The sequence below is a fragment of the Chiloscyllium plagiosum genome, chromosome 47 (genome assembly GCF_004010195.1).
Source record: "Chiloscyllium plagiosum isolate BGI_BamShark_2017 chromosome 47, ASM401019v2, whole genome shotgun sequence".
NCBI classification, from domain to species: domain Eukaryota; kingdom Metazoa; phylum Chordata; class Chondrichthyes; order Orectolobiformes; family Hemiscylliidae; genus Chiloscyllium; species Chiloscyllium plagiosum.
Window position 1 is genome coordinate 6178232 of NC_057756.1, and position 16366 is coordinate 6194597.

At 44.5% G+C, this 16366-nt stretch overlaps 1 protein-coding gene across 2 annotated transcripts in view; it reads left to right on the plus strand.

Annotated features, from left to right (window-relative positions):
• LOC122544262 (carcinoembryonic antigen-related cell adhesion molecule 1-like) overlaps positions 1–12962 on the plus strand; it is an 18906-nt gene extending 5944 nt beyond the window's left edge. The window contains exons 3-5 of one of the 2 annotated variants that reach the window (XR_006310304.1): positions 861–1130; positions 10654–10917; positions 11737–11816. Coding sequence is in view for 1 of the 2 variants with exons in the window: in XM_043683339.1 (XP_043539274.1) it covers positions 861–1130; positions 10654–10767; positions 11737–11843 (491 nt within the window). In the remaining variant the exon portion in view is untranslated. Of the gene's footprint in view, positions 1–860; positions 1131–10653; positions 10918–11736 lie in introns of both variants that reach the window. The other variant, XM_043683339.1, reaches the window with a different exon arrangement.
• Positions 12963–16366: the final 3404 nt, after the last annotated feature.

Consider the following 16366-nt stretch of genomic DNA (forward strand, 5'->3'; position numbering starts at 1 on the left):
TGGATGCTGCTTGAACTGCTGTGCTCTTCCAGCACCACTGATCCAGAATCTGGTTTCCAGCATCTGCAGTCATTGTTTTTACCACCTTGATGGTTAACCTGTCCAGTCCTTTTAAAAGATCTAGTTTTTGTTCAAACAGACACACCTTATGGTTGGGTCATGTAGTCACATGACAGAAAGGTGCTGTCACACTGATACAGTCAGCGGGATTTGGACACGCGGAGTGAGTGGCAAATGTAGGGCAGTTGCAGTTTGACGCAGATAAGGGAGAGGTTATCCAGTGCGCTGCAAAGTGCCAGCAAGGTGTGTTTTTACCCAAATGGTGATAGATGGGGAAAGCAGGGAGGTAAAAATGAACCTGGGTGTTCCTCTACACCAGTCACGAACAGTAATTGTGGCCGGTGTAGCAGGGAATGAAGAAAGCAAATGGGATGTTGTCCTTCATAGGAAAAGGATTCAGTACCAGGATGGGACATCTTGATAGCACACCTGGACTTTTGTGCGTGCACCTTGGGTCTCCTTATCTGCAGGAGGATGTTCTGGTTACCACCAGAACCAGAATCACAGTCTAAAGGAGACAGAGTGGGATTGAGAAAAGGAGTAATGTCTTCACTCAGAGAGTGGGGAGCCTGTGGGATTCTCTGCCTCAGGAAGCGGGCAAGGTCAAATATTGAATAATGTTGGAGTTGGAGTCGGAGAGATGTTTTAGAGATTACAGCGAGAAAGCTAGGGAGCAGTGGACTGAGTTGAAGGATGAAGCACGATATTATTGAATGGGCGAGGTCAACTTGAAAGGCCGAGTGGCCGACTCCTGCTCCGATGTTGGATATTTCTGTGAGATGATTTGTTTTACTCGTCAGATCCTGTAACCGAGCCAAGCATCTCCGTGAGAGCTGACGGCGAATCAGTCAACATCAGCTGCACAGTTCCAGACGGTGTCCCCACAGGCCGCTTTCTGTTGCTCAAGGACACAGTTCCCATCATCAACAGCACCATCAGCCAGCAATCCTTCACCTACACCATTCCGAACATCACTGACAGCAGCCAGGGCCAGTACACATGTTCCTACAAAACCCAGGTTTCAGGTCGTTGGATACCATCATTTCAAAGTCCCCCTGTAACTGTCGCACGTGAGTAAGGCTCCCGCTGGCTCTGTAAGACGTGAATATTCGGAACCCGTGTCCCAGAGCGTGACTAATTCTGCAAGGTAGATATTTACAATGTAATTCCAACTTTAAAGTGGCATTCGTGTGAAAGAGTACATTTATAAGGTGAACAGTAACAATACGTTTGCCTTTCCCACTACCTGCTGTTGGAAAAATTCTCCCCACATATATACAATATCCCCAGCTAGAAAAGTCTTGATGTTCTGCTCTTGACTGAGATGGGTTAGTAAGGTTGACTGGACATCTGGTCTGTGATGCACAGGGTCTCGCAGTGCGTGGTGTTAATTCCTGCACAGGCAGAGATCCAAGTGAGGATCCAGCCTTCTGATACTTTGAAGTGAGGCGTGATGCTGTTCTGGTTAATCCACCACCGGCCAGATGCCATTGTTTTTTGCAAGGCGCTGCAGTGTGCCCCACCTCCCTCCCCAATCAGTGCTTCGTTTGGAACTGGTACCCGCAACATTTGGACGGATGATGTTTCCTGCAAGGGGACAGAGTCCCATCTCCGGTCTTGCTCCTTTCCCGGTTGGGGAACCCACAACTGTGTCATGGTGAGGATGCAGGTGTAACCTGTTACCCAGGTAAGACCCTGCTATTGAACTGATTGGCCATCTGACTTAGTCATGGGGTCACTGTATATTACAGCAAAAGAAGTGAGCCTTTGGCCCATCAACACCACACTGATGTAAACATCCATCTAAGTATTCTAATCACCATTTCCCCAGTACCTGAACTGGATTCTTCTTCAATGTGTTGAGGTTTTCTGCTTCTCCCACCCTTGCTGGCATTGAGTTCCAGATTCCCCACCATCTTCTGGGTGAAAAACCTTTTCATCACATCCACCTCTAAACCTCCAGTCTCTTACAAACAACCTCTTCCTTTGACATTGATCAATATCAAGGGGGAAACGTTTTTTCTAGCTTGTCCTATTTATATCCCTCATCATTTTATACATTTCTCTGCTGTCCCCCTCTATCAACCTCATCTGCTCTAAAGCAAACATCTCCAGTCTGTCCAATGTCTCTCCATCACTGAAACTCTCAAGCCCCAAGGCAACATTCTGTGTAATCTCCCTGTGTACCTTTCCCAGTGCTATCACATCTCTCCATGAATGTGGATTCCAAGATGGCACCAATACTCTTGATTGACCTTTCAGGGAGGAGAGCAGCATTTAAAGGTGAAATCTTTCTCAGTGACCTGAACAAACGCAACAATTCTAATGGAATGTTTAGTTGCTCACAAGAATAAGACAGAGCAGTAATCCCATAGCATCACAACAGCTCTCCCTTCGAAGTTTAGCAGCATTTCACTTTGACAATGAGGTGAAGATTTATGTTGTGCTAATTCAACACCTCCATCATAAATGGCCAACACCATTCTAGCTTTCAAATATTTCGCATGTTTGCAGGAATGTTTTCTTTTTCAGTTCATGTACCTTCAAACTGATGGAGGAGATGTTTAGATTTGTCGTTACAATGAATGCATCTTTCCATGCACCGTACAGAGTGAAAGTGTGGGACTGCATAATAGTGATATAGTACAATTCACTGACCATTGTGTACAGTTTGGGATACAGTGACACACTCATACTGTGTAGAAACACCTTACAGCCCAACCTGTCCGTACCAACCAGGTTTCCTAACCTGAATGAGTCCCATTTGCCTGTGTTTGGCCTATAACCTTTAAGCCTTTCTTATTCATGTATCTGTCCAAATGTCTTTTAAACGTTGTATTTGTAACCATCTTTACCCTCTGGCAACATATTCCATATATGCACCATCCTGTGTAAAAAGGTTGCCGCTCAGGTCTCTCTCACCTTAAACCTATGCCCTCTACTTTTGGATATCCATACCCTGACAAAAAAGACCTTGGCTCTTCATCTTATTTATGCCCCTCATGATTTCACAACCCTCTTTAAGGTCACCCCTCAGCCTTTTATGCTGAAGGGATCAAAATCCCAGACTACCCAGCCTCTCCTTATAACTCAAACCTTCCATTCTTGCTCATATCCACCTTATTTGCAGCCTTTCTAGTTGAATAACATCCTTCCTTTAGCAAGGCGACCAGAATTGTAGACAGTACTGCAAACATGGCCTTACCAATGTCAATAACATCCCCACTCCTGTACTCAACTGCTCTGACTAATGAAGGCAACTGTGTCAAATGCTTTTTTCACCACCTTCTTAAAGGACTCAAATTAATGATGAAAGTAGCAGAAACAGCATGAGTGAGTGAAGAAATATACAATCACAGTTCACCTTTGGGAGTTTGGAGAAGAGCTAATTGGGCGGCACAGTGGCTCAATGGTTTGCACTGCTGCCTCATAGCACCAGGGTCCCAGGTTCAGTTTCCACTTCAGCTGACTGTCTGTGTGAAGTTTGCACATTCTCCCTGTGTCTGTTGGGTTTGTTCTGGTTTCCTTGTGCAGGCCAGGTGAATTGCCCATGGTGTTAGGTGCATCAGTCAGAGGTAAATGGGTCTGGGTAGGTTACTCTTCAGAGAGTCTGTGTGGACTTGTTGGGCAAAAGGGCTTGTTTCCACACTGTAGGGGATTTCATCATATTTTTTTCAAAAACAAACAGCAACTTAAAGATTATCAATGACAGTATCTTGAGGGAGTCATATGTTAGTTGCGCAAGGATCTGCTGCTTAAAGAAAAGGGAAAGAACCACAATTTCACCATTTCTAAGACCTCAAAGACTTAGAAAGGAGAAAGGAGAAATCTGATAAACTAGATGATGGCCAACTGGTATTTCCACTAGATTATTAATCCAGAGACCCAAGTTAATGTTCAGGGATCAAAATCCCAGACTACCCAGCCTCTCCTTATAACTCAAACCTTCCATTCTTGCTCATATCCACCTTATTTGCAGCCTTTCCAGTTGAATAACATCCTTCCTTTAGCAAGGCGACCAGAATTGTAGACAGTACTGCAGACATGGCCTTACCAATGTCAATAACATCCCCACTCCTGTACTCAACTGCTCTGACTAATGAAGGCAACTGTGTCAAATGCTTTTTTCACCACTTTCTTAAAGGACTCAAATTAATGATGAAAGTAGCAGAAACAGCATGAGTGAGTGAAGAAATATACAATCACAGTTCACCTTTGGGAGTTTGGAGAAGAGTTAATTGGGCGGCACAGTGGCTCAATGGTTTGCACTGCTGCCTCATAGCACCAGTGTCCCAGGTTCAGTTTCCACTTCAGGTGACTGTCTGTGTGGAGTTTGCACATTCTCCCTGTGTCTGTGTGGGTTTGCTCTGGTTTCCTTGTGCAGGTCAGGTGAATTGCCCATGGTGTTAGGTGCATCAGTCTGGGTAGGTTACTCTTCAGAGAGTCTGTGTGGACTTGTTGGGCAAAAGGACTTGTTTCCACACTGTAGGGGATTTCATCATATTTTTTTCAAAAACAAATAGCAACTTAAAGATTATCAATGACAGTATCTTGAGGGAGTCATATGTTAGTTGCGCAAGGATCTGCTGCTTAAAGAAAAGGGAAAGAACCACAATTTCACCATTTCTAAGACCTCAAAGACTCCAAAGAAAGGAGAAATCTGATAAACTAGATGATGGCCAATGGTATTTCCACTAGATTATTAATTCAGAGACCCAAGTTAATGTTCAGGTCTCCAGCATTCAAATCATGCTATGGTAGATGGAGGACTTTGAACTCAATAAATCCCTGGAATTAGAATATAATGATGACTATTTTTGGAAAATTCCAGCTGGTTCAGTAATGACCATTGAGGAGGTAAACCTGCCATCCTTCCCTGGTCTAGCCTACACATCACCCCACAGTGATATGGTTGGCTCTCAACTGGGCAATGAAGATAATAAATGCTGACTCAGCCAGAGACAACCATATCCTGCAAATGAATAAGCATAAACTCAAAGAAGGGGAGAGTGTGTTATGGGAACGGTAACAGATTTAAAGTCTTGAGGGCAATGTGCCCCTTAGATAAAACAGTAGGAGAATGCAAAGTGCACTCAGAATATCTTCTTTAAAGGAGGTGATAGGTCAGAGAGGAGGGTGGAGTGGATAGGTGGGAAGGGAGATTTGCAGGTAGGACAGGGGTCATAGGGACAGTGCTGAGCTGGAAGGTTGGAACTGGGGTAAAGTGGGGGAAGGGGAAATGAGGAAACTGGTGAAGCCCACATTGATGCCCCGGGGTTGTAATGTTCTGAGGCGGAAGTTAAGGTGTTCTTCCTCCAGGTGTCAGGTGGTGAGGGAGCGGCAGTGGAGGAGGCCCAGGACCTGCATGTCCTCGGCAGAGTGGGATGGGGAGTTGAAATGTTGGGCCACAGGGCGGTGTGGGTGATTGGTGCGGGTGTCCGGAGATGTTCCCTAAAGCGCATTGTGAGGAGGCGTCCAGTCTCCCCAATGTAGAGGAGATCGCATCGGGAGCAACGGATACAATAAATGATATTGGTGGATGTGCAGGTGAAACTTGTATGGATGTGGAAGGCTCCTTTGGGGCCTTGGATGGAGGTGAGGGGGGAGGTGTGGGCACAGGTTTCGCAATTGCTGGGATGGCAGGAGAAGGTGCAAGGATGGGAGAGTGGTTTGTTGGGGGGGAGGGCGTGGACCTGACTAGGTAGTCACAGAGGGAATGGTCTTTGTGGAAAGCAAATAGGGGTTGGGAGAGAAATATATCCCTGGTGGTGGGGTCCATTTATAAGTAGTGGAAATGTCAGCGGATGATGCGGTTCATGCAAAGGTTAGTAGGGTGGAAGGTGAGGACCAGGAGGGTTCTGTCCTTGTTACGGTTGGAGGGGTGGGGCTTGAGGATGGAGGTGTGAGAATGTGGATGAGATGCTTTGGAGGGCATCTTTAACCACATGGGAAGGGAAACTGTGGTCTGTAAAGAAGGAGGCCATCTGGTGTGTTCTGTGGTGGAACTGATCCTCCTGGGAGCAGATACGGCGGAGGCGGAGGAATTGGGAATACGGTATGGCATTTTTGCAGGAGGTAGGGTGGGAAAAGGTGTAGTCCAGGTAGCTGTGGGAGTCGGTGGGTTTGTAAAACATGTCAGGGTCAAATTGGTCGTCATTGATGGAGATGGAGAGGTCCACGAAGGGGAGGAAGGTTTCTTCCTCTCCCGACGTCCCCAGCAGTACCCTTCCACTGGCACTCTCATTCATTTGTCTGAACTGGTCCTCACCCTTAACAATTTCTCCTTCGAATCCTCCCACTTCCTCCAGACCAAAGGAGTGACCATGGGCTCCCGTATGGGCCCCAGCTATGCCTGTCTCTTTGTTGGCTATGTAGAACAGTCCATCTTCCATAGTTACACTGGCACCACTCCCCACCTCTTCCTCCGTTACATTAATGACTGCATCGGTGCCACCTCGTGCTCCCATGAGGAAGTTGAACAGTTCATCAACTTCGCCAACACATTCTACCCTGACCTTAAATTCACCTGGACCACCTCTGACAACATGTGTTTGAAGATGCCCTCCAACGCATCTCATCCACATTCCATACCTCTGCCCTCAAACCCCATCCCTCCAACTGTAACAAGGACCGAACCGCCCCCCACCCAGTCCTCACCTTCCACCCTACCAACCTTCACATAAACCGCATCATCTGCCAACGGAGTGGGACAATTCAATGCAGCCATTTTGCCACGAGCGTTTCGGCACAGGCTGTTTTGCCACAGCTCATATTGATTTCAGGATTAACAAAAGCAGTAAAAATAAAAGTTGATTCCTTTTCAGGCTTAGTTAAAAACATTAATGAAAGCAATAAAAGTACAAATTATGTTTATCCTCTTTAGTAAAAATGTTAAAGAGAAAAAAAATAAAAGAAACTTGTTAACTAATCCTGAAATCAATATGGGCTGCGCTGAAAGAGCTCTGCGGCTAAATGAGTCTGGGGCAAAACGGACACGCCGAAACGCTCACGCCAAATGGTCCTATACCCATCCGCCGTCATTTCCGCCACTTACAAACGGACCCCACCGTAAGGTATATATTTCCCTCCCCACCCCTATCCACTTTCCGCAAAGACCAATCCCTCCATGATTACCTGGTCAGGTCTACGCCCCCCAACAACCCACCCTCCCCTCCTGGCACCATCCCCTGCTACCGCAGGAATTGCAAAACCTGCGCTCACATCTCCTCCCTCACCTCCATCCAAGGCCCCAAAGGACTGGACGCCTCGTCGCAAAGCGCTTTAGGGAACATCTCCGGACATCCACACCAATCAACCCCACCGCCCTGTGGCCTAACATTTCAACTCCCCCTCCCACTCTGCCGAGGACATGCAGGTCCTGGGCCTCCTTTGCTGCCACTCCCTCACCACCCGATGCCTGGAGGAAGAATGCCTCATCTTCTGTCTCAGGACACTTCAACCCCATGGCATCAATGTGGGCTTCACCAGTTTCCTCATTTCCCCTTCCCCCACCTCACCCCAGTTCCAACCTTCCAGCTCAGCACCGCCCTTATGACCCGTCCTACCTGCCAATCTTCCTTGCCACCTATCCACTCCACCCTCCTTTCTGACCTGTCACCTTCATCCCCACTCCCACTCACCTATTGTACGCTTTGCTACCTTCTCCCCAGCCCCACTCCCCTCCCATTTATCTCTCCACCATGGAAGCTCCCTGCCTTCAGTTGTGATGAAAAGCTTTTGCCCAAAACGTCGAAAACCTGCTGTGCTTTTCCAGCACCATTCTAATCTAGACTCTGATTTTCAGCATCTGCAGTCCTCACTTTTGCCTTGATAACTTTTGTAGTCTGGAGAGTGTGAATGGAGAATTGGGCTGATTTGGAGGTGAAGACAATATGATGGTATTGCTTTGCAGGCACCAAATGTTGTTACCACATCCAACCGGAATGTTGTCTTGGTCACACAGAACCTTTGTTGCTGTGAAGGAGGATGCAGAAATGTTTCTGTGTGATTTGGACAAGAATGGGCAATTGCACACCAGATGCAGTTTAATATTTGTTTATGTGAGGTTGTCCACTTTGGGAACAAAAACAGGAAGGTGGATTATTGTCTTTGTGATAGATTTGGAAAGGGAACAGTGAGAATTGGCTGTTCCTTCTACCTTCCGGTTCATTAATGTCCTTGAGGGAAGGAAACTGCCATCCTTACCTGGTCAGGTCTACATGTGATTCCAGACCCATTGCAATGCGGTTGATTCTTAACAGCAAACTAGGATGGGTAATAGGCAGCTGCACCATCATCCTCAATTGAATTTTTAAGAAGTGAACAAGTGACTGAAAGTAAGCATTGCAGATGCAGCAGCTGGTGAAGAAGGCAAATGTTGTCCTTCATAATGAGAGGTGTCAAGTACAGGAAGTTCTGCTGCAATTGTACTGGATGAGGCCACATCTGGAATATTGTGTGCACTGTTTTGGTCTCCTTATCTGAGGAAGGATGTTCTGGCTATGAGGAGAGTGCAGCGAAGGTTTGCCAGACTGATTCCTGAGATGGAGGAACCCATATCTGCTGGCTTGATTGATCATAGACCACAGAACCCCAATGGAGTGAAAACAGGCCTTTTGGTCCAACAAGTCCATACCAACACTTCAAAGAATAACCCGCCCAGACCCATTCCCCTACCCTTTTATCTACATTTACCCCTGACTAATGAACCTAACCTACACTCCCCTGAACACTATGGACAATTTAGCATGCCCAATTCACTTAACCTGCACATCTTTGGATTGTGGGAGGAAACCGGAGCACTCGGAGGAAACCCTACACTGACACAGGGAGAATGTGCAAAGTTCACACAGAATGTGGTCCGAGGCTGGAATTAAACCCAGGTCCCATGCACTGTGAGGCAGTAGTGCTAACCAATGAGCCACCATTGCTCAGTAGTTAACACAGCTGCCTCACAGGTTCAACTCCACCTTCAGGTGACTATGTAGTGTTTGCATATTTGCCTCGTGCTTTGTGGATTCTCTGAGCACTCCAGTTTCCTTCCACCATGTGCAGGTTAGATGGATTGGCCATGCTAAACTGCCCATAGCATCTTGGGACATGTAGATTAGGTGGATTAACCATGGGAAACGCAGGATTACAGGAGTAGGGAAGGGAAGGGGGATGGGGGCGTGTCTGGGTGGGAAGCTCTTTGGAGGTTCGGTATGGGCTCGATGGGCCGAATGGCCTGCTTCCACATTGTTGTCATTCTGTGTGTGAAGAGAGACTGGATCAGTTATGATTGTATTCACCTAATTCCAGAAGATTCTTTGCAAACCTTGACTTCTCCTGCACCATTAACCTGTATAAAGTTTCTTGTTTATGTTATACTGCTTTTCAGATACAGCAGCCCGCCTTATGCAAATTAAGCTCATTTGACCAGTACAGGTCATTCTGTTCTAACGCATTTCGTTACTGTGATGAATTGGGAAATTGGGGACACTGTTTAGAAAGCGTGAACTTTTAAAATGCGTGTTGGCTGTAACACAATTATATTGCCAACACTTTAAGCACTGTTTCTGAAGTGTGATTTTTTTTCTATTACACGTGGTTGCACAAGAATGCAACCATCGTGTTATCGAAGAACTACCTGCATTCAGAATGCTATCTCTGCCTCTCTGAACTCCTCCCCTCCCTGCTCTTTCTACTTCCACTCTCTGGACAAGCTGCTCCATTTGAAAGCATGGTCACTGACTAGACAGTAGATTCAGAGAGGTTTACAGTCACCACTGAGAATAAAAGGCCCATCATGTCCATGCTGGTCAAAACAAATCCATGAATTCCAATCCCATTTGCCCAGCATTTGACATCATAGCCTTGGCATCGTAAGTGCGTATCTAAATCCTTCTTCAATGTGATGACGGTTTTTGCCTATGCCATCTTTATTTGCAGTGAGTTCCAGATTCCCTTCCACACTCTGGATGAAATCTTATTACTCAAATACTGTATAAAGCTCCTCATCTTTGCTTTGAATTTCTGTTCCCCACACCTTATTGATCCCTCCCCTCAAGGTAAAATATTCTCCTTGTCTATGCCCCTCAGATCCCTGTACATCTCTATTAGATCCTCACCTTGCTCCAAACGAAACAAATTGAGCTTATCCAGCCTGCCTACATCGCTGAAATGCTCCATCCCAGGCAATATCCTGGTGAATCTTCTCTGCAACCTCGCCAATACAATCACCTCCTTCCTTATTATGCACACACCAAAATTGTACATTTCCATCATCAGCTCTCAGCTCTTATAACCTAAGTCACTACTGATAAAGGCAACTGTCCCATGTGACTTCTTAACCACCATATTTAAATGTCTTGGCATGGAGTGAAAAATAAACAGGTTGGGACTCTACTCCCTGGAGTTCCCTGGTGAAATCCACCAGCACTTTCTGTGTTTATAACTTGCAATTTTAAGTCTTTCCCCACACTATCTTTCTAGATGCTGCCAGACCTGCTGAGTCTCTCCAGTGATTTCTGTTTCTATTTCATATTTCCAGCAAGTATTGTTCTCTTATTTTGCAAATGCACAATTTGATTCAATTGTCTTTCAATTTCACAGAAAACCACTGGACTCAAAAGCTGACTCACTATCTTTGGGTGACGGGAATAGCACTGTTCATTGTTGTTGTAGCAGCTGCAATTGTGATGAAAATGAGAAACGGGAAGAAAAGAGGTTGGAGAAGGATACACTTTTCTTTAATATTGTGAGACTGAATTGTTCTATAGCTATAACGTTTCAAAAAATTGAACAGCATTCAAACGACTGCCCCCTTCACCCCAAACAATTCAGGTGAAGACCACAAATAGCACCATGAGGAATCGGGTAAGGAGTAGGCCATTCAGCCCCTCGTGCCCACCCCAGCTCCACCATTCATAGGGATCATGGCTTTCCTTTGATTTCCTGACTGATCAAGAATCTCTCTGTCTCAGCTATAAATATACACAAGGACTCTGCAACCCTCCCCACTACACACAGCTTTCTATGGCAAGGGGTTCCATAGACTCAGCCCTCTGAGAGAAGAAATTCCTCCTCATCAGCCTTAAATTGGCATCCTTTTGTCTAAGATTGTGTCCTCTGGTCCGAGACTCTCCTGTGAGGGGGAAGCATACTCTTTGCAATGACCCTGTCAAGCCCCTTTAAGTTTTATCCTTCTATATTTCAGTGAGTAGAGTTCTAACCTCTTTAGCCTTTGCCCAATAGTTGACCACTGAATCTGTATCACCCATTGTTGAAGTCAAAGGTAAGGCATTTGTTTGATGTTAGTTTCTCACTCTTGCTTCTGGCAATACAGTGAGTCAGAAGAAAAAAAAATCATTGTTTACATTATTCTCATTATGAATTTTCATTAATTACTAATTACTAAGAGGACAAGACAGGATGACCACAGGAAGGATGCTTCCAGTGACTGGGGGAGTTCAGTGGCGGGGGAGGGTGGTTACAGTCTGAAGAAACACAAGAAAGGACTGAGAGGGAGGTATCATCCGAGAATACAAATTATTCCAATGGGCACCAATGCATCTTTATTTGGTAATATTTGGGTGTAAGTAATTGAAACTCCATTCGATGAGTGAAGGGGTTGGGTGTATTCAGCATCACCTATATTATTGGAGTCAAATGTTCTTTTTTTTTCCCTATTTAAAGGACATGCTACATTCAGAGAATCTATCACCAAGTTTCAGATGCAAAATATTGCAAACACAATCGACCCATTGTGTTCAGAGGTGACACACTATGCAATTGAAGATTGAAGACTGGTTATACATCGTTGATTCATAGTGGAGAACATTGTCCTTGTCAGAATCTACTCTTCACTCCTAGAATTTTGTGAAGTTTTGACAACACATTGAATGCATAAACTCTTATTTTTGAAGAGAATACAGAATTAGAATCATAGTCCTCCACAGGACAGAAAAGTTCCTTTAGCCCATTAAATCTGAACTGATGTTAAAACAACTCTAAATCCACAGCAGTACTACTTTCCCTCACTAGACTCCCATACTCTTGAATGTTATGACACTTCAAGTGTTCATCCAAGTACTTTTTAAATGTTGGGAGGTTTCCTGCCCCAATTACCCTCCCAGACAGTCCATTCCAGACCCCCGCCACACTTTGAGGGAAATGATCCTCAAATCTCCCTCTGAGCCTCCTGTCTTTCACTTTAAAATAATACCCACTTGTTATTAACCCTGTGATTAAGGGGAATAACTGCCTCCTATCCAGCCTGTCCATGCCCCTCATTATCTTGTATTTGATTTCATCATCTTGAAGTCATATGGTGCAGAAACATATCCTTTGATCTAACTCATCCGGTCTTCACCACTTCCTCTGGCAGCTCATTCCATACATGCACTATATTCTGCATTTGGAACTTACTCCTTGGATCCTTTATATAGCTTAAACTTATGCTCTCTAATTTTGACCTCCTCCACCCCATAAAAAGACCTTGGCCCTTCACCCTACTCATGCCCCTCATGATTTTGTGGCTCTATAACGTCACCCCTCAATCTCCAATGCTCCAGAAAAAATAAACCCAGGCTATTCAGCTTTTCACTATAACTCAAATTTTCCAGTCCTGAACTGTGTGCAGTTTTCTAAAACTGTCCTCACCAACGTCATGCGTAGCTGCAACGTGACGTCCCAACTCCTGTACTCAGTGTTTGACAAATGAAGGCAAGTTTGCTAAATGCCTTCTTCACCACCCAGTCTACATGCAACACCACAGAGTCAGAGCCCTACAGCACAGAGACAGGCCCTTTGGCCCAAACTGTTCCATGCTGACTAAAGTGTCCATCAATGCTAACCCCATTTTCCCTCTAAACCTTTCCTATCCATGTACTTGTCCAAATGCCTTTTAAATGTTGTTAATGTACCCACCTCAGCCACTTCAATCTGGCAGCTTATTCCATATGCGTACCACCCTTTCTGTAAAATATTTCCCTTTTATTCTTTATCCTCTAACCTTAAACTGATGCCACTTTCAAGGACTTGGAGGTGCTGGTGTTGGACTGGGGTGGACAAAGTTAAAAATCACATTGTCCACTTTCAAGGAACTATGCACCAAAGTCTTTTTTATTGGCAAAACTCTTCAGGGCCCCAACATTAACTGTAGAGGTCCTGCCTTGGCTTGCCATACCAAAATGTAGCACCTCACATTTATCTAAATTAAACTCCATCTGCCACTCCTCGCCTATTGGCCCATTGGTATTGAGCACAACAGCACTTATACTATTGGTATAAGTGCTGTTGTGCTCTGAGACAATCTTCTTCACTGTCCATTACATCATCTATTTTGGTGTTATCTGCAAACTTACTAACCATTCCTCCTATATTCACATCCAAGTAATTTATATAAATGACAAAAAGCAGTGGACCCAGCACCAATCCATGTGACACACAGCTGGTCACAGGCCCCCAGTCCAAAAAGCAACCTTCTACTACAAGTGAATTAAACTTACAATAATTTGATAAAAATGTGTGTCTCATCACATTAAATGAATATTGCAGTTTTCTGTGGAGCAGGTGGGATTTGAACTTGGATTCCTGGCTCAGAGGTAGAGACATAATATAAACAAGCATGCATGCATACACAAAATCAGAAGCGCACATACAGGCAAACACAAACACAGAAAAGCATTAAGTACACCTGTAACAAACAGCGCACAAATACAATTAAGTGAGTACGTATAGACAGAAGCATATACTTGCATAAAGAAAAACAAGCAGACTCTTGCACATACTCATATACAAATATACCAGTGCATGGAGACAAAAGCACCAGTGCACACACAAAGAAAACACAGAAAACACCAAGCACCAAAACTGTCTCAGACATACACAAACACAAGTATGCACATAAAAAAGCACAAGCAAATATACACAAGTGCATGCTCATACACACAGAAAAGTACTCAAACACAAGCCACACACATGCACACAAAAATGCAAGCACACATACAAAATCATAAGCGCACGTTGACTCAAACATGCACACAAAGAAAAATTCAGACATGTACACAAAAACACAAGCACATGTGCACACAAATATAAAAGGACATAAATAAAAAACAGGTATGTACAAAAACACCACAAATACAAGTCCACGCACACATAAGTGCACAACAGGCACACAAAGACACAAATAAAAACACATGCATACACAAATACAAGCACAAAAAAAAATCAAGCACACCCGGGCATGGGCAAACAAAAACACAAACATATATCCACAAAATATAAGCCTACATACACAGAAATACAAATACACAAAAAAAACGCAAGCATGCACACAAACACAAAATGTAAGTATATACACAAGCACATGCAAACTCAAGCTTACAAAAAAACAAACATATGGACACAATATATTAAAAAGAAGCACACACACGCACACACAAAAACACACCTGCATCAAACAAGAATGTGGGTGTGCACACACATAAAATCACACACACACAAGTGCATGCATAGAGTAAACAAACACAGCGCACACAGGGGGGGGTGGGGGATGGGGGTGGCAATTTTGATAAGGGATAACATTTCAGCTGTGCTGAGGGAGGATATTCCTGGAAATACATCCAGGGAAGTTATTTGGGTAGAACTGAGAAGTAAGAAAGGGATGCTCACCTTATTGGGATTGTATTATAGACCTCCTAATAGTCAGAGGGAAATTGAGAAACAAATTTGTAAGGAGATCTCAGCTATCTGTAAGAATAACAGGGTGGTTATTAGATTACTTACAGTGTGGACAGAGGCCCTTCAGCCCAACAAGTCCACATCGACCTGCTGAAGCATTCTCCTACATTTACCCCTTCACCTAACACGACATGCAATTTACTTAACCTGCACATATTTGGATTGTGGGAGGAAACCAGAGCAAACCCATACATTTCACAGGGAGAATGTGTAAACACCATACAGAGACTTGCCTGAGGTAGGAATTGAACCCAGATCTCCTGGCACTGCAAGGCAGCAGTGCTAACCACTGTGCCACCAGGACTTTACCTTTCCAAGCATAGACTGGTACTGCCATAGTGTTAAGGGTTTAGCTGGAGACACATTTATTAAGTGTGTACAAGACAATATTCTGATTAAGTATGTGGATGTACCTACTAGAGAAGGTGCATAACCTGACCTTCTCTTGAGAAATAAGGCAGGGCTGGTGACTGAGGTGTCAGTAGGGGAGCACTTTGGGGCCAGTGACTGAGGTGTCAGTAGGGGAGCACTTTGGGGCCAGCAACCATAATTCTATTAGATTTAAAATTATGATGGAAAAGAATAGACGAAATCTAAAAGTTGAAGTTCTAAATTGGAGAAAGGCTAATTTTGACGGTATTAGGCAAGAACTTTCAAAAGCTGATTGGGGGCAGAAATACGCAGGTAAAGGACGGCTGGAAAATGGGAAGCCTTCAGAAATGAGATAACGAGAATCCAGAGAAAGTATATTCCTGTCAGGGTGGAAGGAAAGGCTGGTAGGTATAGGGAATGCTGGATGACTAAAGAAAGAAGGTTTGGTTAAGAAAAAGAAGGAAGTATATGTAAGGTAGAGACAGGAGAGTGAATCCTTAGAAGAATATAAAGAAAGTATACTTAAGAGGGAAACCAGGAGGGAAAAAAGGGGGCATGCGATAGCTTTGGCAAATAGAACTAAGGAGAAGTTAAGGAGAGTTTTTACAAATACATTAAGAACAAAAGGGTAACTAGGGAGAGAATAAGGCCCCTCAAAGATCCGTAAAGCTGCCTTTGTGTGGAGCAGCAGAAAATGGGTGAGATACTAAATGAATATTTTGCATCAGCATTTACTGTGGAAAAGGATAAGGAAGGTATCTAGGACAAATGTTCGGCACAACATCGTGGGCCGAAGGGCCTGTTCTGTACTGTATTGTTCTATATAGACTGTATGGAAATAGATGGTGACATCTTGCAAAATGTCCATATTACAGAGGAGGAGATGCTGGATGTCTTGAAACGGGAAAAGATGGATAAACCCAAGGACCTGATCAGGCATACCCTAGAACTCTGTGGGAAGCTAGAGAAGTGATTGCTGGACTTCTTGCTGAGATATTTGTATCATCGATAGTCACAGGTGAAGGGCCGGAAGACTGGAGGTTGGCTAACGTGGTGCCACTGTTTAAGAAGGGCGGTAAAGACAAGCCAGGGAACTATAGACCGGTGAGCCTGACCTCAGTGGTGGGCAAGTTGTTGGAGGTAATCCTGAGGGACAGGATGTACATGTATTTGGAAAGCAAGGACTGATTAGGGATAGTCAACATGT